Raw genomic sequence first — 21,603 nt, forward strand, 5'->3', positions numbered from 1 at the left:
GCCGGCAAGGCAAGGCCCTGCTCCCGGCCCAAAGGGATTTTCTAAGGTAGGGGAAAAACCAAGCTCCACCCGTCGCCCGGGCCGGCATGGAAGCGAGCGCACCCATAACTGCCATGACCAGAACACACACCGCTCACAGCATGAAACCAAACCATAAAACATAAATAGCAAAATGCAAAACCTACAATAATCACATCCCCACCCTCACTCCTGATTTTAGAGGAACTCAAACATTTAGATTGTACATTCATGTATATAATTATTCCAACACTCTTCAATTACACCCTTCAGACAGCCACAGATCAAACAATCTTTCCCAATAAATCGTCATTCTACCATTTCCTCTCGCAATACATCCCTCCATTCTCCCATGGTGTCTTAATAGAGACTTGCACCTCCCCAGCTGCAACATTTCTTCCGAAAAAATAAACCCTAAAAATATTTTTTTTACCCAAGAGCACAATGATATTTCCCATTGACTGACTGTGGTCCTTCAAATCCCCCAGCAATACAGTTTGCAGGTCCAACCGCACGCACCCTGATATCATGGGATAACAACCATTCCTGGACCAGACTCCAAAAACATTACCATTTGCATTCCTCAAGGTAAGCCAATCAGGAGCATGAAGGGGAGCGCGGCTGAATCAACGATAAGATGAATCACTTCCATTTCGCTTGCCTTTCTCATAACAATATTACTTCTCTCATGCAATGGTTCGTCTGTTAAAATGACCCAGAAACGATAGATAGAAAATGGACTACTGGAATAAAGTGCATTATTGTACGTCAATTGTAAAGTCTTTTGTCTGTAATGTCTTTTTCATTATGTGTTGGACCCCACTAAGACAGACTAGCTGTCTCCATTGGCATCGACTAATGGGGTTCGTAATAAATCAAATCAAAATATCAATTAATACCAACACAAAAAGACTTCTCACAAGACACAATGTTGGTTGTAGACGATGTAGCTGGCTTCATTGTTGCTTTGATATATAGCCTCTGATATGATGTAAGCCTAGCCTATGACATAGGGTACCCAATAACACCATGTCCCTGGATTCTACATGATATAATATCCCAAATAGACATGTCAGTGGAACCAGACATTTGGCTCTGTCTATGGAACCCCCAAGGGGGGGAGAGTGAGTGTTTGGGCTGGAGAGCTGAAGCCCAGCTGGATAGGGAGAGAGGGGGCCTAGGGAGGGGGGTGAAGAAAGGGAGAAAGCAAGCCAGTGGGCACTGCGATGCGGTCCTATAACTAGGCCACTCCGGAACATTCAATATCGTCTTGGTAAGCATCTCCAGTATATATTTGGCCTTGTGTTGTATGTTATTGTCCTGCTGAAAGGTGAATTTCTCTCGCAGTGTCTGGTGGAAAGCAGACCGAGCCATTCCGTTTATTTTTATCCTAAAAAACTCCCTAGTCCTTACCAATGACAAGCATACCCATAACATGATGCAGCCACCACCATGCTTGAAAATATGAAGAGTGGTACTCAGTGTTGTGTTGGATTTGCCCCAAACATAAAGCTTTGTACTGAGGACATAAAGTTCATTTCTTTGCCATTTTTTCCCACGCAGTTTTACTGTAGTGTCTTATTGCAAACATGATGCATGTTTTGTAATATTTGTATTCTGGACAGGCTTCCTTCTTTTCACTCTGTCATTTAGGTTAGTATTGTGGAGTAACTACAATCTTGTTGATCCAGCCTCAGTGTTTCTCCTATCCCTGTTTTAAAGTCACCATTGGCCTCATGGTTTCCTTCCTCTCTGGCAACTGAGTTAGGAAGGACGCCTGTTTCTTTGAAGTGACTGGGTGTATTGATACACCATCCAAAGTGTAATTGATATTGCTAAATTGATTTTCACCATGCTAAAAGGGATATTCAATGTCTGCTTTTTTCATTTTTTCCCCCCATCTACCAATTGGTGCCTTTTATTGGAAAACCTCCCTGGTCTTTGTGGTTGAATCTGTGTTTGAAATTCACTGCTCGACTGAGGGACCTTTACAATTATCTGTATGTGTGGGGTACAGAGATGAGGTAGTCATTCAGAAATGTTAAACACTATTATTGCACACAGAGTGAGTCCATGCAACTTATTATGTGACTTGTTAAGCAAATGTTCAGGCTTTGCCATAAAAGTGTTGAATACTTATTGACTCGAGACATTTCAGCGTTTCATCTTTTATTTAATTGTAAAAAACATAATTCCACTTTGACCTTATGGGGTATTGTGTGTAGGCCAGTGACACAACATTTCAATTGAATCCATTTTAAATTCAGGCTGTAACACAACAGAATGTGGAAAAAGTCAACATAAAAAAAGAATACTTCATGAAGGCACTGTATTTGTGTTTCTTTACCATAACAGTTGACTTTAATGACTTGAGGAATTCTAGTAACATCTGTATTATCTGCAGTTTTGTGTATTTAAGGTTGTAAATAAATGTGTTATGAAGAAGTGTAATTTACAGGAAATTAATAAATATATAGGAATGTGCTTTGCAGTGGTAATGCTGGTAATTTCCTTTCTCTAATTTCAAGTCAAATTAACTCGATCAAAAAAATCAGTCTAGACTCAATGGCTTGGGCCACATCTGATCTCTCTTTTTTTTCACCCTCCTCATCCCTCTCCCTCTTTCTGTCTTTCTCATATCATTATTCCCTTCATCTTTGACCCATCTGTCTTTCTGTGGTCTGTCCTACCACTCCCCCTATCCCGCTCTCTCCCTCTGGAAAACGAGGTCTGTTTGTTCTCTTTCGTTGACTCCTCCCTCTACTTGCCCCCCATATTTCTGAGCGAGGGGGGAGGGGGGTTGCAGGAAGTCAGCTGTTGTGTCTGTCGAGGAATGTGTGTGAGAAAAAGTGGGGACAAGGCTGCAGACCTTTTGTGAGTCGCAGTGTGTGTGTCGTCTCGCTCTCGCTCACCAAAGTTCAGGTTCAGGGGGTAACACGATGCAGCCGGTTTCAGGAGGTCCCCACCACCACTATAACTGCGTTCAAACTCCATGTAGAGGTGAGTTGTGCATTCTTGGATTTGGGATTTGAATATTTGTGTATCTTGTATTTTAATGATTGTGTAAAGTTCATAATGCATTTGGAGTTTTTATTCCCAAGTCAAAAGTGTAACGCGATGAGTCATTGTGCTCTTTTTCTAGACTTTCTCGAATTTCAGTACCTTTTCCAATTGTGTGGTTGTCTGTGTTTAACTACTGCGATAAAAGCCTTTGTTGATGTGTGAGGATGGCAAACTCTCCTTGAATGCAGCTGCAACTCAGACAACGTTGTGTAATAGTTGCTGGTAAGAGTTTTATGGAATTTTGGAACAAACTATTATCAAGTCTGTCCAGCCTGCGAGAGCATTTCAGTATCTGGGTTATGTGCACACTCTTTGCATAGCTTGGTCTCTTTGTCATCTTGAATAGAATAGGTTAGACTGTTTCATAGAGGAAGCTACTGTGTTATCTTATGCTTTGCTTATCTGTTTAGTTAGGCTGTCTGTGTTTGATGGAAGTAGTTGCTTGGGGCAAAAGTCCCTGCTGGTTTTTTGTATGTAGGGCTGTCCATGAACTTTCTCTCTCTTTCTCTCTGACTGCTGAAGTGTCACCAAGTGTGTCTGAGTTAGAAAGAGTGGATGTTTGTGTGTGTGTGTGTGTGTGTGTGTGTGTGTGTGTGTGTGTGTGTGTGTGTGTGTGTGTGTGTGTGTGTGTGTGTGTGTGTGTGTGTGTGTGTGTGTGTGTGTGCATGCTCTGTCTGTCTGGGGTCACATGGGGGAGGGGAAGGTCAGGCTGTCCTGCCCTGTCTCCAAACAAAGATTGCTCTGTCTGTCTGCATCGACACTGTTGTGAACTCTGCTGGGGAAAAGAGCTCCCATGGCCTCAGGATCAATAGAGCCTCTAAGCTGACCAATAACTTCACTCTTTTCACTTCACATGCACAGACAGACAGACAAACAGAGACGCACAGGCACAAACATACTGTACACACACACCTTTTGGAGTGTATCACTATGGTGATAATCACTGGTGATATTCAAACATAAGAATGTCTTAAGAATGTCATAAGCATTTCACACCTGTTGTATTCGGCGCATGTGACAAATACATTTGATTTGATTTATTTTTTTATTTTTTATATAAATTTTCTCCCCTTTTCTCCCCAATTTTCGTGGTATCCAATCGCTAGTAATTACTATCTTGTCTCATTGCTACAACTCCCGTACGGGCTCGGGAGAGACGAAGGTCGAAAGCCATGCGTCCTCCGAAGCACAACCCAACCAAGCCGCACTGCTTCTTAACACAGCGCGCCTCCAACCCGGAAGCCAGCCGCACCAATGTGTCGGAGGAAACACCGTGCACCCGCCCCCCTCGGTTAGCGCGCACTGCGCCCGGCCTGCCACAGGAGTCGCTGGAGCGCGATGAGACAAGGATATCCCTACCGGCCAAACCCTCCCTAACCCGGACGATGCTAAGCCAATTGTGCGTCGCCCCACGGACCTCCCGGTCGCGGCCGGCTGCGACAGAGCCTGGGCGCGAACCCAGAGACTCTGGTGGCGCAGACCACTGCGCCACCTGGGAGGCCCTACTTTTGATTTGATTTTAAAGGATTCTGTTGGTATTGGGCAAGATGTCACCCAAGTTGGGATTTTCCAGGAAGTAAATAACACACTTTTCACTGGAAGCAGCCAATCAATTTAAATAACATTTTATTTGTCACGTGTGCCGAATACAACAGGTGTAGTAGACCTTACCGTGAAATGCTTATGACATTCTTAAGACATTATTTTGTTTGAATATCACCTTACCATGTAATGCTTACTCACAAGCCCTTAACCAACAATGCAGTTGAAGAAATAGAGTAAAGAAAACATTTACAAAATAAACAACATTTAAAAAAAAATGTAATAAAATCAAAAAGTAACACAAGATTTACATAACAGTAACAAGGCTATATACAGGGGGTAGTCCGGGTGGCCATTTGATTAATTGTTCAGCAGTCTTATGGCTATGCGGTAGAAGCTGTTAAGGAGCCTTTTGGTCCTAGACTTAGCCCTCCGGTACCGCTTGCCATGCGGTAGCAAAGAGAAAAGTCTATGACTTGGGTGACTGGAGTCTTTGACAATTCTGTGGGCCTTCCTCTGACACCGCCAAGTATATAGGTCCTGGATGTCAGGAAGCTTGGCCCCAGTGATGTACTGGCCCATACGCACTACCCTCTGTAGCGCCTTATGGTCTGTAGCGACTTAAGCCCTCTTCACGACTGTCTTGGTGTGTTTGGACCATGATAGATCATTGGTGATGTGGACACCAAGGAACTTGAAACTCTCGACCCGCTCCACTACAGCCCCGTTGATGTTAATAGGGGGCCTGTTTGGCCCGCCTTTTCCTGTCGTCCACGATCAGCTCCTTGGTCTTGCTCACATTGAGGGAGAGGTTGTTGTCTTGGCACCACACTGCCAGTTCTCTGACCTCCTCCCTATAGGCTGTCTCATCGTTGTCAGTGATCAGGCCTACCACTGTTGTGTCGTCAGCAAACTTAATGATGGTGTTGGAGTCATGCTTGGCCACGCAGTCGTGGGTGAGCAGGGAGTACAGGAGGGGACTAATGTTTTTATATATTTTTTTATTTCAACTTTATTTAACCAGGTAGGCCATTTGAGAACAAGTTCTCATTTACAACTGCGACCTGGCCAAGATAGAGCAAAGCAGTGCGACATAAACAACACAGAGTTACACATGGAATAAACAAACGTACGGTCAATAACACAATAGAAAAGTCTATATACAGTGAGTGCAAATGAAGTAAGATTAGGGAGGTAAGGCAATAAATAGGCCATAGTGGCGAAATAATGACAATTTAGCAGTTAAACACTGGAGTGATAGATGTGCAGACGATGAATGTGCAAGTAGAGATACTGGGGTGCAAAGGAGCAAAAAAATAAATAACAACATGGGGATGAGGTAGTTGGGTGGGCTATTTACAGATGGGCTATGTACAGGTGCAATGATCTGTAAGCTGCTCTGACAGCTGATGCTTAAAGTTAGTTAGGGAAATATGAGTCTCCAGCTTCAGTGATTTTTGCAATTCGTTACAATTCGTTACAGTCATTGGCAGCAGAGAACTGGAAGGAAAGGCGGCCAAAGGATGAATTGGCTTTGGGGGTGACCAGTGAAATATACCTGCTGGAGCGTGTGCTACGGGTTGGTGCTGCTGTGGTGACCAGTGAGCTGAGATAAGGCGGGGCTTTACCTAGCAAAGACTTATAGATGACCTGGAGCCAGTGGGTTTGGCGACGAGTATGAAGCGAGGGCCTACCAACGAGAGCATACAGGTCGCAGTGGTGGGTAGTATATGGGGCTTTGGTGACAAAACGGATGGCAATGTGATAGACTGCATCCAATTTGTTGAGTAGAGTGTTGGAGGCTATTTTATAGATGACATCGCCAAAGTCGAGGATCGGTAGGATGGTCTGTTTTACGAGGGTAGCATGAGTGAAGGATGCTTTGTTGCGATATAGGAAGCCGATTCTAGATTTAATTTAGGATTGGAGATGCTTAATGTGAGTCTGGAAGGAGAGTTTACAGTCTAACCAGACACCTAGGTATTTGTAGTTGCCCACGTATTCTAAGTCAGAGCCGTCCAGAGTAGGGATGCTGGACGGGCGGGCGGGCAGGTGCGAGCAGTGATCGATTGAATAGCATGCATTTAGTTTTACTTGCATTTAAGAGCAGTTGGAGGCCACGTAAGGAGAGTTGTATTGCATTGAAGCTCGTCTGGAGGTTTGTTAACAGCGTCCAAAGAAGGGCCAGAAGTATACAGACTAAGCACAGGAGGGGCCCCAGTGTTGAGGATCAGCGTGGCACACGTGTTGTTGCCTACCCTTACCACCAGGGGACGGCCCGACAGGAAGTCCAGGATCCAGCTGCAGAGGGAGGTGTTTAGTCCCAGGTCCTTAGCTTAGTGATGAGCTTTGTGGGTACTATGGTGTTGAACGCTGAGCTGTAGTCAATGAACAGCATTCTCACATAGGTGTTCCTTTTGTCCAGGTGGGAAAGGGCAGAATGGAGTGCGATTTGAGATTGCGTCATCCGTGGATCTGTTGGGGCGGTATGCGAATTGGAGTGGGTCTAGGGTTTCCGGGATGATGGTGTTGATGTGAGCCATGACCAGCCTTTCAAAGCACTTCATGGCTACTGACGTGAGTACTATGGGGCGGTAATCATTTAGGCAGGTTTCCTTCGCTTTCTTGGGCACAAGAACTATGGTGGTCTGTTTGAAACATGTAGTTATTACAGACTTGGTCAGGGAGAGGTTGAACATGTCAGTGAAGACACTTGCCAGTTGTTCCGCGCATGCTTTGAGTCCACGTTCTTGTAATCTGTCTGGCCCCGCAGATTTGTGAATGTTGACCTGTTTTAAAGGTCTAGCTCACATCGGCTATGGCGGGCATGATCACAGTCGTCCAGAACAACTGGTGCTCTTATGCAGTGTTGCTTGCCTTGAAGCGAGTTTAAAAGGCATTTAGCTCATCTGGTAGGCTCGCGTCACTGGGCAGCTCACAGCTGAGTTTCCCTTTGTAGTCCGTAATAGTTTTCAAGCCCTGCCACATCCGACGAGCGTCAAGAGCCGGTGTAGTAGGATTCAATCTTAGCCCTGTATTGATGCTTTGCCTGTTTGTTGGTTCGCCTGACGGCATAGCGGGATTTCTTATCAGCGTCCGGATTAGTGTCCCACTCCTTGAAAGCGGCAGCTCTGGCCTTTAGCTCGGTGCGGGTTTTGCATGTAATCCATGGCTTCTGGTTGGGAAATGTACATATGGTCACTGTGGGCACGACGCCGTCGATGCACTTATTGATGAAGCCGGTGACTGAGGTGGTATACTCCTCAATGCCATTGGATGAATCCCGGAACATATTCTAGTCTGTGCTAGCAAAACAGTCCTGTAGCGTAGCATCCATGTCATCTGACCACTTTCGTATTGCGCAAGTCACAGGTACTTCCTGCTTTAGTTTTAGCTTTTAAGCAGAATCAGGATGATAGAATTATGGTCAGATTTGCCAAATGGAGGGCGAGGGAGAGCTTTGTATGCGTCTCTGTGTGTGGAGTAAGGGTGGTCTAGAGTTTTTTTCCTCTGGTTGCACATATGACATGCTGGTAGAAATTAGGTAAAGCGGTTTTAAGTTTGCCTGCATTAATGTCCCCGGGCCACTAGGAGTGCCGCTTCTGGATGAGCAATTTCTTGTTTGCTTATGGTCTTATACAGCTCGTTGAGTGCAGTCTTAGTGCCGGCATCGGTTTGTGGTGGTTAATAGAGGGCTACGAATAATATAGATGAGAACTCTCTTTGTAGATAGTGTGGTCTACAGCTTATCATGAGGTATTCTACCTCAGGCGAGTAATACCTCGAGACTTCTTTAATATTAAACATTGCACACCAGCAGTTGTTGACAAATAGACACACACCCCCGCCCCTCGTCTTAACAGACGTAACTGCTCTGTCCTGCCGATGCACGGAGAAGCCAGCCAGCTCTATATTATCCATGTCGTCTTTCAGCCACATCTCGGTGAAACATAAGAAATTACAGTTTTTAATGTCCTGTTGGTAGGATAGTCTTAATCGTAGATTCTCCAGTTTGTTTTCCAATGATTTCACATTGGCCAATAATACGGAGGGTAGTGGTGGTTTACCTACTGGTCTGTGAATTCTTACAATACACCCCGCCATTCTCCCCTTTTTTCTCCGTATTTTCTTGACACTGACGACGGGGATTTCGGCCTTGTCTTGACAAAGCAGTATATCCTTCGTGTCGGACTCATTAAAGAAGAAATCTTTGTCCAGTTTGAGGTGAGTAATTGCTGTTCTAAAGTCCAGAAGTTATTTTTGGTCATAAGAGACGGTACCAGCAACATTATGTAAAAAATGCGTTACAAGCAATGCAAAATAAACAAACAGAATAGTACAGTTGGTTAGGAGCCTGTAAAACGGCAGCCATCCCCTCCGGCGCCATTACTATTGATAATCATGATGACAGTATAGGTTGTCAGATCAATAACATCATACCTGTCATAAATTATACTTGAAATGTGTTTCATGTCATTGTGATGATGTTGTACCCCCTAGAGCAGGGGTGGGCAACTTTGATAGGGGTCTGAACTCTGAACTTTGATAGGGGTCTGAATAGGGGTCTGAAAAATCTGAACTCAAATCATGGGGGGGCTGCAGTGGCTCACGGGTCTGCGTATCCACATCCATACCCACACGTAGTCAGAGCCGGTCCTAAGCAAAAAATAATACTTTTTTCACGTTTCATTTTGCCATGGGGTATAGAGAAAATGTTGCAGTTTTAAAGCAAATTTGCAGCAAATCTAAACATTTTGCCTGTAGGTATGGATAAATGTTTGCAGTTTTTAATATGATATCTGTGTGAGAGTGACTAACAAAATCAATGGGGGCCCCCGGTCAGTAATTCAACCATGATTACTACAAGTTTAGATAGCTGGCCGCTAGACTAACTTATCAGTCAGTCTTTTTTGTTGTTGCTGACATAGGCTCATTGAGTGACTGTCAGTGACTGACATAAGAAAACAACTGCTGATGCACTACTATTCTAATGTTCCACATTAAGTTGAGACCCTGACTGAGTCCCCCCCCCCCCCCCCCTTTGGAAATTGATCTGCGGGCCAGTTGCCCATCCCTGCCCTAGAGTCTGCAAAGCTAACTTAAGGAATTGTTTTAAGATGGTCATACCAAGTGTACAAAACATTAAGGACACCTGCTCTTTCCATGACATAGACTTACCAGGTAAATGCAGGTGAAAGCTATGATCCCTTATTGATGTCACCTGTTAAATCCACTTCAATCAGTGTAGATGGAGGGAAGGAGACAGGTTTAAAGAAGGATTTTTAAGATTTGAGACAATTGAGACATAGATTGTGTATATGTGCCATTCAGAGGGTGAACGGGGTATGGTTTGTGTCAAGAACTGCAACTCTGCTGGGTTATTCACGCTCAACAGTTTCCTGTGTGTATCAAGAATGGTCCACCATCCACAGGACATCCAGCCAACCTGACAAACTTGTGGGAAGCATTGAAATCAACACGAGCCAGCATCACTGCGAAACGTTTGCGACACCTCGTAACCTTGTAGAGTCCATGCCCCCGACGAATTGAGGATGTTCTGAGGGCAAAGGGGCGGGAGGGGGTGCGCAACTCAATATTAGGAAGGTGTTCTTAATGTTTTGTACACTCAGTGTATGTACAGTATATATATTTAATGAAACATTGAATTTGGCCTTACTGCTATTATTAGCCCATATAAATGCATTGAATAACATATTCATATATGGCATAACAGATAGTCAGTCCAATTTTTTTTCAAAAGGAAGTATATTTTGAAGTATCTGATAAATAAATATAAGAAAGCTCAGGAAATAGTTTTTATAAATGATTTACCCATATGCCTTACTTCCATACATTTTTGAAACCGATACTGGGTTGTCTTCAGACGAGTCTTCTGAAGCTTTTTGGGGGTCATAGAGCAAAACAACCGACATGTACGTGCTTGTGAGTCTCAGCTTTCCATGGTGGGGTCATTCTAGTCTGTAGCCCAAACCGTGCGGATTCTACAGACAGAAGTTGGCACATCGGCTGTACCAACTTCTGACGAGTCCCGTGACACTTGTAGGGGTCGTAGATCACGGAAAACAGCACCGTGTTTGTGAGAGTCTCAACTTTCCATAGTGGGGTGATATTAGTTTGTAGCCTAAACCGTTCGACTGATTTTCGGGATGTCTCATGGTCTGAAAAACACCACTCTAGCTCTGCCACCTTCCAACACAGATGCGGAAGGCTGACATAGGTGGATGTGGTGGATTGAGAAGCAGCCCATGCAAAAAAATCTGCTTAAAACAGAGAGATTTGGATGGGACATGTTTCATTTTGCAAATTTTTTCCCCACCTGGTTGCGGACATTGACTCTAGTTCATGTTTTATGCTTTATTACATAGTTATAACCTCATAAGTAGCGTAATTGATGTAGCTAAACTTACAGCAAGTTATAACATACAATGAACTGAGACAGATTAGGAATGAGTTGGCCATGCGTGCTTACATTTCAGTTGAGTTGTGAAAACTCATGGCCGCAACAAAATCATTTCTACAATATTGGTTTCTAGGCCATCAGTAAAAACGAGCTAGTTGCTTTTCGTAACACCGGATTAAGTCGTCATGACCTTCAATTACCATGGTCCCAAACACCCTTTCCCAATAAACTGTGCAATGTGCATATCCTTATATCTGTCCACTTGGGTTCTCTGCTCCAAAATGTGATATTTTGATGAAGCTTAGGTGATGCAATCAGAACGTCTTCCACTAGTTCTAACCTGTCCCCCCTCTCTCTCTCTCGTCTCTCTCCAGCCCAGTTGGAGTTTGTGCAGATCCTGGTGATCGTTGTGGTGATGATGGTGATGGTGGTAGTGATCACCTGCCTGCTCAACCACTACCGCCTGTCGGAACGCTCCTTCATGTCCAGGGACAGCCAGGCCCGCAGGCGCCACCTACCACTGCCCTCTGTAAGTACTCTACCCTGACCAGGGCTGTGAACTAACTTTGCAGTCTTCATACAGACTAAGGGGTAGACTTACAGCCTCCACACAGACCAGGACATAGACTTTACTTTACAGCATTTACTCCACACAGACCAGGGTGTAGACTACTTTACAGCCTCCACACAAACCAGGGCATAGACTTAATATGAAACTAAAACCACCATGTTTCTACTTGGAAATAGGCAAGCCATAGTACAGGGTCCTATTTGGACATCATGGCAGGCCCGAACTAGCCATGTCAGAAAAGCAGATCATTTTTTACTAATGCAAACACACGTGATAAACAGACAATGGAATTCAGTTGGACCTGTATACTATATACAGTATATGTGTTGATGTCGGTGTTTCTTTCTTTGTGTCTCTTTGTGAGACAGAGGCTCACTGGAGACGGGTTGTCTGCCACATGTCTGCCACATCGCTCAGTGCAGTGATCTGGAGATTCCAGGACCATATGACTGCACTGCTGCTTTCTGAGTCACACACAAACACATACTGTTGCTTTCTGAATCACCTAGCCCGGGATTCATCTGTTAGGAAATATGGGGCAGGATGCTGTGTGTGTGTTATCAGGTTTGTGTTTGATTCAGAATTGTGGAATTGACTCCCATTCAACTCAGGAGTTGGAATTAGAATTGCATTGGCCACACCCCACAGGACATAGAATTTGAGTTTAAGTGACAGGACATAGAATTGAATTCAGTGCAATTCAATGAAATTCCACTCAGTTATCCAACATGAGAGTTTCATTGAATCTGACAGGTTACACTTCAAGATACCAAATAATATATCACTTTACTCCAGAAACAATGTTCAAATATTATTTTAACCTCAGTGCTTAGAATAGCTAATTCTATTTCCACCATTCATTTCATTGGTTTGGCTTCTTTTTGAAGGCTTTAGGGTCAACTTGAGGGCTGACCTAATGCATTCTGGGAAATGTAGTCTTTCCCCCATATTGAACAAAATTTAAGTGATTCATGAAATATAATAACTTAGAATATTCACATATTTCAATACAATAGGCTTACACCTAATGTAGAATAGACGAAGGCATTTGAATTTCACTGAGTTCAATTATATTTCCTTTAATTCAAATTGCAATTTTGTATCCTGTTTACGGCTTCGATTCAAATTCAAGAATGTAATTGGAATTTATGAGGCATTCTCAATCCAATTCTGAATTGAGCACAACCCTTTGAGCTATGCAGACTTCTGCGTACTCTGCAGGAGGGGGTATGAGTCATAGATGACAGAGCGTCTCCCCCCCCTCTCTCTCTCTCTCTCTGTGTGTGTTGGGATTGCTTCTGTGAAGACAACAGGGATTAATCTCATCCACCCACCCTATGCTCTGTGGTTGGCTCTTTGGCTGGAAAGGGAAGACCTCCACCTAGTGGCACAACATGGTATCCATTGACATGATACATGCTCTCTGTCTCTTTCTTTCTCACAGGATGGGAGTCTGTGGTCCTCAGATGGCCCAGGGCACGCCAGTGGAATGAGCGAGGTAAAGTGGATTATGGGTGGGAGTGGGCAAACTACTGCCCGTTCAATTTGTCCCACAGGAGTTTTACTTTTGGGGGGGCAATGATTATAATGGGCAATAAAAACATTCCAAGCCACTCCTGAACGTCTAAAACTAGATAGTAAGAATGTAGAAATGGTAATGGGCCTATATATTTATAAATAACTGCACATTTTCTGACAGCAAATTGATTTTGACTAACAAATCGTGACCAAAGAAATCTTTGCCACCCTCCGTTCAACTACAAAATCCCGATGTGGCCCTCGAGCCAAAACATTTGCCCACCCCTGCTTTAGGTCTATAGGGGTCATCCCTAAACACAGGGACCTTGTCTGGGCCTTATTCCCTTTAAAGTGCACTACTTTTGACCAGGGCCCCAAAAGTAGTGCACTGTATAGGGAATAGGGTGCCATTTGGCCCGTAACCCTAGACTTGAAGAACCTACCCAGGAACCTGGGAACACTACTTGTGTTTGTCCGGAAATTAATTATGGATTTGTCCTTGGATATTAGAGCAGATGGGCTATGAGAGTTTATTGATGTTCATAGCATAGCAATGACAACAATGGTGCTGTATCAATATACCCTCACACTAAGTCACTGTGGATAAAAGAGGGTTCTGAACAAGGAGATGACATTGGAAATACCTTGTTAAACTTTTTTTGTGTTGTCCTCACGAAGATGAATGACCAAATATAAATGTGTGTGCTACTTTTCCTGTCCTCCTCCCTTACAGCAGCAGGTGTACACCACGCGTCCCCCGGACCGCGTCCCCTCCTATCTGCAGAGGGAGCGTCTGGCCCGCTTCCAGCCCACCTACCCCTACCTGCCCCACCCCATCATTGACCTGCCGCCCACCATCTCGCTGTCGGACGGCGAAGAGCCTCCGCCCTACCAGGGCCCCTGCACTCTGCAGCTCCGCGACCCTGAGCAGCAGATGGAGCTTAACAGGGAGTCGGTGCGCGCGCCCCCCAACCGCACAGTCTATGACAGCCACCTCCTCGACACCTCCCTGTGCCCACCGCCCAGCCTCAACCCCGGGGTCAGCACTACCACGGTAGCCACGGCTGCCCAGGCCTACTCCAGCCGAGTGGAAGGGGCACCACCAACTTATAGCGAGGTGATAGGGCACTACTACCACCCCTCTTCACTACCCAGGCACCACCACCAGACTTCCAGTGGCGGCAGGGGCACGGGGCGTGGAGTCGGGTTAGGAGGCCCGGGTACCTCGTCGCCGTCCTTGCTACTCCACGGGATTCTCAAGCAGGCCCACCTGGGCAGCCTGGAGAGCAGGAATGTGAGCAACAAAAAGGAGAAGCAGACGCCTGAACAGGTGTGACGACAGTGTTGGTCTCGGGCGTTGTTTCCGAGGCTGCTTTCTCCTTCTCGGCGCACTTTAGCTGAACTGTTGGTGGCAAGCAGGGTTGGAGAGGGCGACATGCAGTGGCAGGGGGGGGCAGGCGCACAAAGACAAAGGACTGCACTCCCCTCTTAACTTTACCCACGGTCACCGTCTTACTGAAACCCGTCACCCCTAAACTTACGTTGTATAAATATTTACTTGTTTTTTTCCCCTTGCTTTCAGCTTTTTTTCTGTACTGGCAAATGCAAAAACAACAAAACAAAACAATATTCTCTCCAAGTATTTAGGTTTATTTTGTTTTTGTGTCCCTTTGCATTGGGCTTCACAACAAACTGCATCATTTTCTAGTTACTTATCTCCTCGTAGTTTATCCTTAGTTCCTCCGGGAGTCTTTCAGAATGACCAGGACTTCCTTTTTTTGAGATGCAGATGGTTATTTTAGTGAGCCTCCCCCTAACCCCTTTCTGGCTTTGAATACTGTCTGTGTACCTGGCTTGTACAGGGAGGGCCTTGATAGCACTCTTGTAACAGGTTGACAGGTTCAGGCTCTCACGGGTTCCAAGATTTAGATTCATACGTTAGCCCGAGTTAGCCTCTCAGCTCATGACCCAGTTAGCCTCACTGCCAGACAGATCCCCGTCGCTCCTCATCAATCCGCATCAGAGGGTGCGGTGGTCAACGTTGGCATCTATGGAAACACATGATTGACAGCTGACTGGGTTTGTGATGTCAGGCCATGTGTGTCAACATGAGTACTGGATTAGAGTCCTGAGTCTGGGTCAATTGAGTTCAGCACTGTGCCCACTGAAGTGATATATATCCATCGTACTATCTGGACCCATCTGAGGTTAGTTCTGTACTTTAGTTCTTTGTCTATTTGAGTTTAGTACTGTCTGTGTGTCTTTGGCCAGAGAAGTTCAGGAGTTCCTCTGTGCAAATACTCTTCTTGTTTTTTTATTATGATCTTTTTTAAAGAGATGTTTGCACAAGATTCAAGACTGTTTATCTGGAGAAAAATAAAATCAATCTGCAATATGTATCATAAGAGAGGAGAGCGGCGGTATTTTTGTAAACAAATGGATTCTAAAGATAAAAATACGTTTTTTTTAAAAATGTTTTGTCTCCTCTAGAAGAAAAGGTAAAAACGGTAATCTGTTGGTGTGCCAACTCAAACGTGTTTAACATTGTGCTATCTATACATATACAAATTATTGGCACCCTGATAAAGATAAGCAAAAAAAGACTGTATAAAATAAATAATACAATAATTATTTATTGTATGCAACAACAAAAAAAGATTATTAAGTTATTTTATACTAATACAATTGCTCAGAGAAAGAGATTTTGTTTAACAAGTACTTTTTGGCACCCTACAGATTCTTAGAAGTAAAAACAAACAACATTTTATCTGTAATATCATTCTACTTTTTAAAATTAATCTCAGTTTAAGGAACTTTATTATGGCCTTCCAAGAATTCCTGATTCACCGGGGTATAAAAATGAGGTAACATGCATGTAAAATCCCTTTGTCATCTATCACCATGGGGAAAGGCAAAGAACTCACAAATGAAAAGAGACAAATGGTTGTTGACCTTCATAAATCAGGCAATGGGTACAAAAGAATAAGCACACAAAAAACAAATATACCACTTACCACTATTAGGGAAACAATTAAGGAGTTTAAAACCACTGGAGCAATGGTCAACTTGCCTGGTATTGGATGCATGTGTATCTTGTCCCCATGCACAGTGAGGAAGATGGCTTAGGAGGCAGTGAACAATCTAAAGGCCAAAATTGGAGAATTACAAAACTTGGTCGCATCTACGATTATACGCCACTTCCATGCCAATATGTCTTTGGGAAGGGTTGCTAGAAAAAAAGCCTTTATTGAAAGCAATCGACAAATGTAAACGCCTGGAATTTTCTAAATGGCATTGGCACAGATTGGTACCTGTGCTATGGTCAGATGACATGAAAATAGAACTCTTTGGCCATGCACACCAGTGGTGGTTTGGCGTTGAGAGAAGGATGCATATACAGGAAATAACCTCATTCCTACTGTAATATATGGTGGCGGGCCTTTGACGTTAACTTGGCCGCAAGTGGACATTCAAGCAAGACAATAACCCCAAGCACACATCAAAATCCACAGAGAAGTAGTTAATTGACCAGAAAATCAACATTTTACAATGGAAATTAAAAGTCTCCGGACTTGAACCCCATTGAAAACCTATGGTTTGAATAAGAGGGCAGTCCATAAGCGCAGGCAAGATATATCAAGGATCTGTAAAGATTCTGTATGGAGGAATGGTCTAAGATCCCTCCCAATGTGTTCTCCAATCTCATAAAACAGGGTGCCGGAGTATTGAAAACAGGGGTGAAAATAATTTTGCCACCTATCTTGCATCTCTGAGCTATTGTATTAGTATAAAATAATGTAATTTCCCAACTTTTTGGTAGCATACAATATAGCGCAGTATTTGCAGTATTTATTTTAGTAAGGTTTTTGCTCATCTTTATCAAATGTGCCAATTATTTTAGACATGACTATATATGTATCAATGTATGTGTGTGTGTGTGTGTTCTATAAACAGTACCAGTCAAAAGTTTGGACACACCTACTCATTCAAAGGTTTTTCTTTATTTTTTACATCGTAGAATAATAGTGAAGACATCAAAACTATGAAATAACAGATATGGAATCATGTAGTAACCCAAAAAGTGTTAAAAAAAACGACATATGTTTTATATTTGAGATTCTTCAAAGTAGCCGACCTTTGCCTTGATGACAGCTTTGCACACTCTTGGCATTCTCTCAACCAGCTTCATGAGGTAGTCTCCTGGAATGCATTTTAATTAACAGGTGTGCCTTGTTAAAAGTTAATTTGTGGAATTTCTTTCCTTAATGCGTTTGAGCCTATCAGTTGTGTTGTGCCAAGGTAGGGGTGGTGTGCAGTCGCAGAAACCATCAAGCGCTATGATGAAACTGCCTCTCATTAGGACCGCCACAGGAAAGAAGACCCAGAGTTAGCTCTGCTGCAGAGGATAAGTTCATTAGAGTTACCAGCCTCAGAAATTGCAGCCCAAATAAATGCTTCACAGAGTTCAAGTAACAGACACATCTCAACATCAACTGTTCAGAGGAGACTGTGTGAATCAGGCCTTCATGGTCGATTGCTGCAATTAAACCACTACTAAAAGACACCAATAATAAGAAGAGACTTGCTTGGACCAAGAAACACGAGCAATGGGCATTAGGTGGAAATCTGTCCTTTGGTCTGATGAGTCGAAATTTGAGATTTTTGGTTCCAACAGCCGTGTCTTTGTAAGACGCAGAGTAGGTGAACAGATGATCTCCGTGTGTGTGGTTCCCACTGTGAAGCATGGAGGAGGAGGTGTGATGGTGTAGGGGTTCTTTGCTGGTGACACTGTCAGTAGTGTATTTAGAATTCAAGGCACACTTAACCAGCATGGCTACCACAGCATTCTGCAGTGATACGCCACCCCATCTGGTTTGCACTTAGTGGGACTATCATTTGTTTTTCAACAGGACAATGACCCACCACACCTCCAGGCTGTGTAAGGGCTATTTGACCAAGAAGGAGAGTGATGGAGTGCTGTATCAGATGACCACAATCACCCACCATCAACCCAATTGAGATGGTTTGGGATGAGTTGGACCGCAGAGTGAAGGAAAAGCAGCCAACTAGTGCTCACCATATGTGGGAACTCCTTCAAGACTGTTGGAAAAGCATTCCAGGTGAAGCTGATTGACAGAATGCAAAGCGTGTGCAAAGCTGTCATCAAGGTGTAACTACTTTGAAGAATCTAAAATATATTTAGATTTCTTGTAACACTTTTTTGCTTTCTAAATGACTCCATATGTGTTATTTCATAGTTTTGAAGTCTTCACTAGTATTCCACAATGTAGAAAATATTAAAAATAAAGAAAAACCCTTGAATGAGTAGGTGTGTCCAAACTTTTGACTGGTACTGTGTGTATACAGTTGAAGTCGGAAGTTTACATACACTTAGGTTGGAGTCATTAAAACTTGTTTTTCAACCACTCCACAAGTTTCTTGTTAAAATGTTAACAAACTATAGTTTTGGCAAGTTGGTTAGGACATCTACTTTGTGCATGACACAAGTAATTTGACCAACAATTGTTTACAGACAGATTATTTCACTTATAATTCAAGTCTGGTTCATCCTTGGGAGCAATTTCCAAATGCCTGAAGGTACCACGTTCATCTGTACAAACAATAGTACGCAAGTATAAACACCATGGGAACACGCAGCCGTCATACTGCTCAGAAAGGAGACGCGTTCTGTCTCTTAGAGATGAACGTACTTTGGTGTGAAAAGTGCAAATCAATCCCAGAACAACAGCAAAGGACCTTGTGAAGATGCTGGAGGAAACAGGTACAAAAGTATCTATATCCACAGTAAAACGAGCACTATATCGACATAACCTGAAAGGCCGCTCAGCAAGGAAGAAGCCACTGCTCCAAAACCGTCATAAACAAGCCAGACTACGGTTTGCAACTGCACATGGGGACAAAGATCGTACTTTTTGGAGAAATGTCCTCTGGTCTGATGAAACAAAAATAGAACTGTTTGGCCATAATGACCATTGTTATGTTCGGAGGAAAAAGGGGGAGACTTGCAAGCCGAAGAACACCAAGCTGTTTAAAGGCACAGTCAATTTAGTGAATGTAAGCTTCTGACCCACTGGAATTGTGATACAGTGAATTTTAAGTGAAATAATCTGTCTGTAAACAATTGTTGGAAAAATGACTTGTGTCATGCATGAAGTAGATGTCCTAACCGACTTGCCAAAACTATAGTTTGTTAACAAGAAATTTGTGGAGTGGTTGAAAAACAAGTTTTAATGACTCCAACCAAAGTGTATGCAAACTTCCGACTTCAACTATATATATATATATGTATTTGTATGTGTATATATATATATATATCTATGTGTGTATATATATGCGTGTATATATGTGTGTGTATATATATATATATATATATATGTGTATATATATATTTACACATATGGAAACAAATAAACTAACTTAAAAATGGCGATTTTAGAGTTATTTATATCGCCTAATTGTTCAAAGGAATTGCACTATTTTTTATTATAATGAAATGGAACGAGAAATAAAAATTCACCTCTATTGTCAAGGAAACGTGGGGCCTCATTTATAACCGTTGCGTATATTTTACTCTCAATAGCTGCGTGCTCTATTTCTGAAAAAAGAAATGAAAATGATACACTTGGAGCACGCCATACATGTGCATGTTTCCCATTAAAAATCTGACCTGTCGAAAAAAACTGTGCACATGTGAATTGAGCATTATAACTGCGCCTGAATAACACTCATCATTCACCTTTTATCGTGACAATAATAGCCTTATTTGCTGTATAATTTGGTAGTATTGAAATTAGGCCAATACATTATATCTAAAGGAAATATACATTTGTGAACTTGATCAAATGTCTTTGGAGGTGTTGTCAAAATGTCTTTTTTTTTCAGTGACATTTGCTGTTTGACCATTTCTGAACCACAAAAACAATTGCAAATTGTTGTGGACTTGTAAACAGATCGTTTTTATTCAATAATGTTTTGCATTTACTTTCGCACGAACCTACATGTGATGCACTGTCCACGAATTCGGAAAAACATTTAAATTACAGTAGGTCTACTTACAGTGGTAGCCTACACACTTCAATGCAAAAGATCAACTGTCTGTTCACCTGTTAAATTCTACTGTATGTTATAAACTGCGCTCCATTTCGGCTGCATTGAGCAAAAACGTATACAAAAATGAAATTATAATAGCCTTTCTAATAGGCCCAATTAAATGAGAGATGTGCATGGTCATTTGTTGTATTGCTACTTCGGGAATATGAACTATCATGGCCAGAAAAGGTGCAGTCGTTATGATATTATGCATCATTTTTACAAATAAAATATTGTTTAGGCTGGTCGAGAAATTTGACATTACAGTATTCAGATGTAGTATTCAAACGTCAATGGAAATGGTGAGCCTTCTTCTACTGTTAAACTGCACATCCGATCGAATAGAGCAAAATACTTCAAATACCGGTAGCTTATCTTTTTACTATTATGAAGTGGTCCAATTAAATGAGAGATGGGACGAATGGTAGCCCATCCTATCTTGTTGTAGACTTATAGGCTATTTCGCTAGTATGAAACCATCACAGTCAGAAAAGGTGAGGAATTTATTCTGCGATTATCATGGAAACTAAATGAATAATCGGAAATAGATTTCAAATTATTTTAGAATGCAAAGATGAAGAAAAATTGAATTTTGCTCTTCTCACTAACAGCAAATGATTGCATCTTATTATTATATTTAGCTACCTGTTTTTTTGTTATGAATAAGTCATTATATATTCCCAATTTGCACAAGGCTACTAGGGTACATTTGCCTTCTTGCAATGCAATACTTCAACCACTAAAAACTGTGCTTACCCATGGTCTAGAGTTTGTGGGAGAATAAGCACATTCAATTGTTAAGGTCAGTTTTTATGAATGCCAACTTTTGCGTGAAAACTGGCGCATGCACATTTTGTACACGCACAATGTTTATAAATGAGGTTCCTGGAGGTTTGTGTACATGTGTGATCATGAATGACAGAGCCATCATACCTTTAAACTCCAGTTCGAGTCCTTTATCTGCAGAGAGCCCAGATGGTCTGACCAGAAGTAGGGTGAAATTGCCCCAAGACGCCGAGGGAGAGAGGTAGTGAGGATAGGAAAAGAAAGGGAGAGGGAGAGAGATTAGCAGGCAACTGTACGCTGGACACATCCGCCTACTGTCTGGGCTTCTCTCCAACAGGCATCTCTTAGCACTTTAATTAAGAAGGAGAGAGACACAATCTCCCTCTGTCAGCACTTCTCTATTGACATGATTCAACTTCTTCGTCCGAGGCAAGACTCAAACTGCAAGGTGTCCCAACTGAAGCTGGTATCACAGCACAGAAGAGAGAGGGAGGGAAGAGAGGACAGAGGTCGACGGGAAAAAAACACCAGACAAGGCTGTCCGCTCGCCCCTCTCGCTTTCTTCCCATCTGCC

The 21,603-nt window shown here is 42.9% G+C and overlaps 1 protein-coding gene across 3 annotated transcripts in view; it reads left to right on the forward strand.

Annotated features, from left to right (window-relative positions):
* Positions 1-15,538, forward strand: part of LOC120064993 (protein TMEPAI-like) — a 68,901-nt gene extending 53,363 nt beyond the window's left edge. The window contains exons 1-4 of one of the 3 annotated variants that reach the window (XM_039015619.1): positions 2,868-3,018; positions 11,419-11,573; positions 13,060-13,113; positions 13,867-15,538. In XM_039015619.1, the coding sequence (XP_038871547.1) occupies positions 2,958-3,018; positions 11,419-11,573; positions 13,060-13,113; positions 13,867-14,469 (873 nt within the window). In that variant the 5' untranslated portion in view covers positions 2,868-2,957 and the 3' untranslated portion in view covers positions 14,470-15,538. Of the gene's footprint in view, positions 1-2,867; positions 3,019-11,418; positions 11,574-13,059; positions 13,114-13,866 lie in introns of those variants that run through there. The other 2 variants (XM_039015616.1, XM_039015618.1) reach the window with 2 other exon arrangements.
* The last annotated feature ends 6,065 nt before the right edge of the window (positions 15,539-21,603 follow it).

The sequence above is a fragment of the Salvelinus namaycush genome, chromosome 20 (assembly GCF_016432855.1).
Source record: "Salvelinus namaycush isolate Seneca chromosome 20, SaNama_1.0, whole genome shotgun sequence".
In the NCBI taxonomy this organism is placed as follows: domain Eukaryota; kingdom Metazoa; phylum Chordata; class Actinopteri; order Salmoniformes; family Salmonidae; genus Salvelinus; species Salvelinus namaycush.